Source organism: Echinococcus granulosus, assembly GCF_000524195.1.
Source record: "Echinococcus granulosus chromosome Unknown EG_S00075, whole genome shotgun sequence".
In the NCBI taxonomy this organism is placed as follows: Eukaryota; Metazoa; Platyhelminthes; class Cestoda; order Cyclophyllidea; family Taeniidae; genus Echinococcus; species Echinococcus granulosus.
Window position 1 is genome coordinate 393,399 of NW_020170455.1, and position 1,365 is coordinate 394,763.

The following is a 1,365-nucleotide window of genomic DNA, read 5'->3' on the forward strand; positions in this document are numbered from 1 at the left end:
GGTTCAAATAAGGAACAAGACCAAACCCATTAAAGCCGGAAGTCCATTTAGTGCAAAACTAAACCCCAAATCCCATCAAAACCTTTGCTAAACTTTAGAGAACTCCATTACAACTATGAATCACAAAAGTCTATTGGGAATAACAGATATGCCCACCAAGGAAAACCATCCGCAAAACATAACAGCAGACATTTCTACTAAGTAGGATCACAACAGCTATTGCACATCACTTGCAAGTTTTTCAAGATCAACATTCAATTTTATAGACCAAATGATAAAACCCCCTCTTACAAACAAGACGAACTAGACCGCCATAAACACAGGATTCGAAAGTGTACCTCCTTTTCATTTGTCAATTAGACGATTTCCGAAAACTTATAACAAATACTTAATAACTTTTGCTGACAAAAAGCTGCCATCGTATTACATATTACATTCTTGTACCATTACTTTTAAGGTATTATCGTGGTGCGCACTAATTTTCTCTTATGTATTTCACATTTTTGAGGTACACAACACTTCTTGCTCGCATCATCTTTCATGCCTTCTAAATAAATTGCTAGAAAAGAGCCGGATAAATCAACCTTACACTTATTGTATACCTTCTGAATACAAAATCCTTAGTAAAATTATTAACGTCCCCAAAACTGCAAGGTCATAATCGTATTCAACTTTAAGTAACAAATCATTTACTTGCTCTTTAAATGATAATTGAGCATTATAGCACAAAATAATAGCCCTAATACTTCAGTGCGTAAATTTACCTCCGCATATTTCCTGTTCGAAACCCTTTGAGGAGATTGCTTTATGGGATATATAATATAGTGTTAAAATGTTAACAATGCGAGCAGTAGATTTCTGACAAGAAGGTAGGGTATATATGTTTTAGGAAAATCGACAATACTGGCGTAATCACTAGCATCATCAAACTCGGGAGCTTGCTACATGGACGTTATAGTCAGACAGGCATGGGTTACACAGCCACATTGTTCCTTTAGGCGCTGCATCTAGTGCTCCTCTGAAAGGGGTTTTTTGAATAATAAAGCTCTCATTTACCTTTACTCTTTCACCTCGTTGATCTCTCCCTCGAATCCCACCTGTGGGCCACTCTTTTACAGATGCACTTTATTATGGAAGACCATGATTACACGGGTACGGAAATGCGTTGTAGATCAGATAAATTCTTATAAAGGGATCCATATTAATCAAAATGTATCTTATTCATATACATTGAAACTGACGATGTTAAGTGCGGGCAAAACACATCTATAAAATGTAGCAAATAACACTAAAACTTTGCATAATGGTAATTGCAAATGCATTATTTTCTTTTATCTTGAAATATGACAAGACTAGATGGGATGG

General features: G+C 35.8%; 1 protein-coding gene across 1 annotated transcript in view; it reads right to left on the bottom strand. All coding sequences in view use genetic code 11, as the record gives it.

The window, feature by feature from the left end:
- Positions 1-452: 452 nt before the first annotated feature.
- Positions 453-1,365, bottom strand: part of EGR_07374 (hypothetical protein) — a gene marked incomplete at both ends in the record, with an annotated part of 4,701 nt that continues 3,788 nt past the window's right edge. The window contains 2 exons of the mRNA XM_024496623.1: positions 453-559; positions 603-739. Coding sequence (XP_024349002.1) covers positions 453-559; positions 603-739 — 244 coding nt within the window. The remainder of the gene's footprint in view (positions 560-602; positions 740-1,365) is intronic.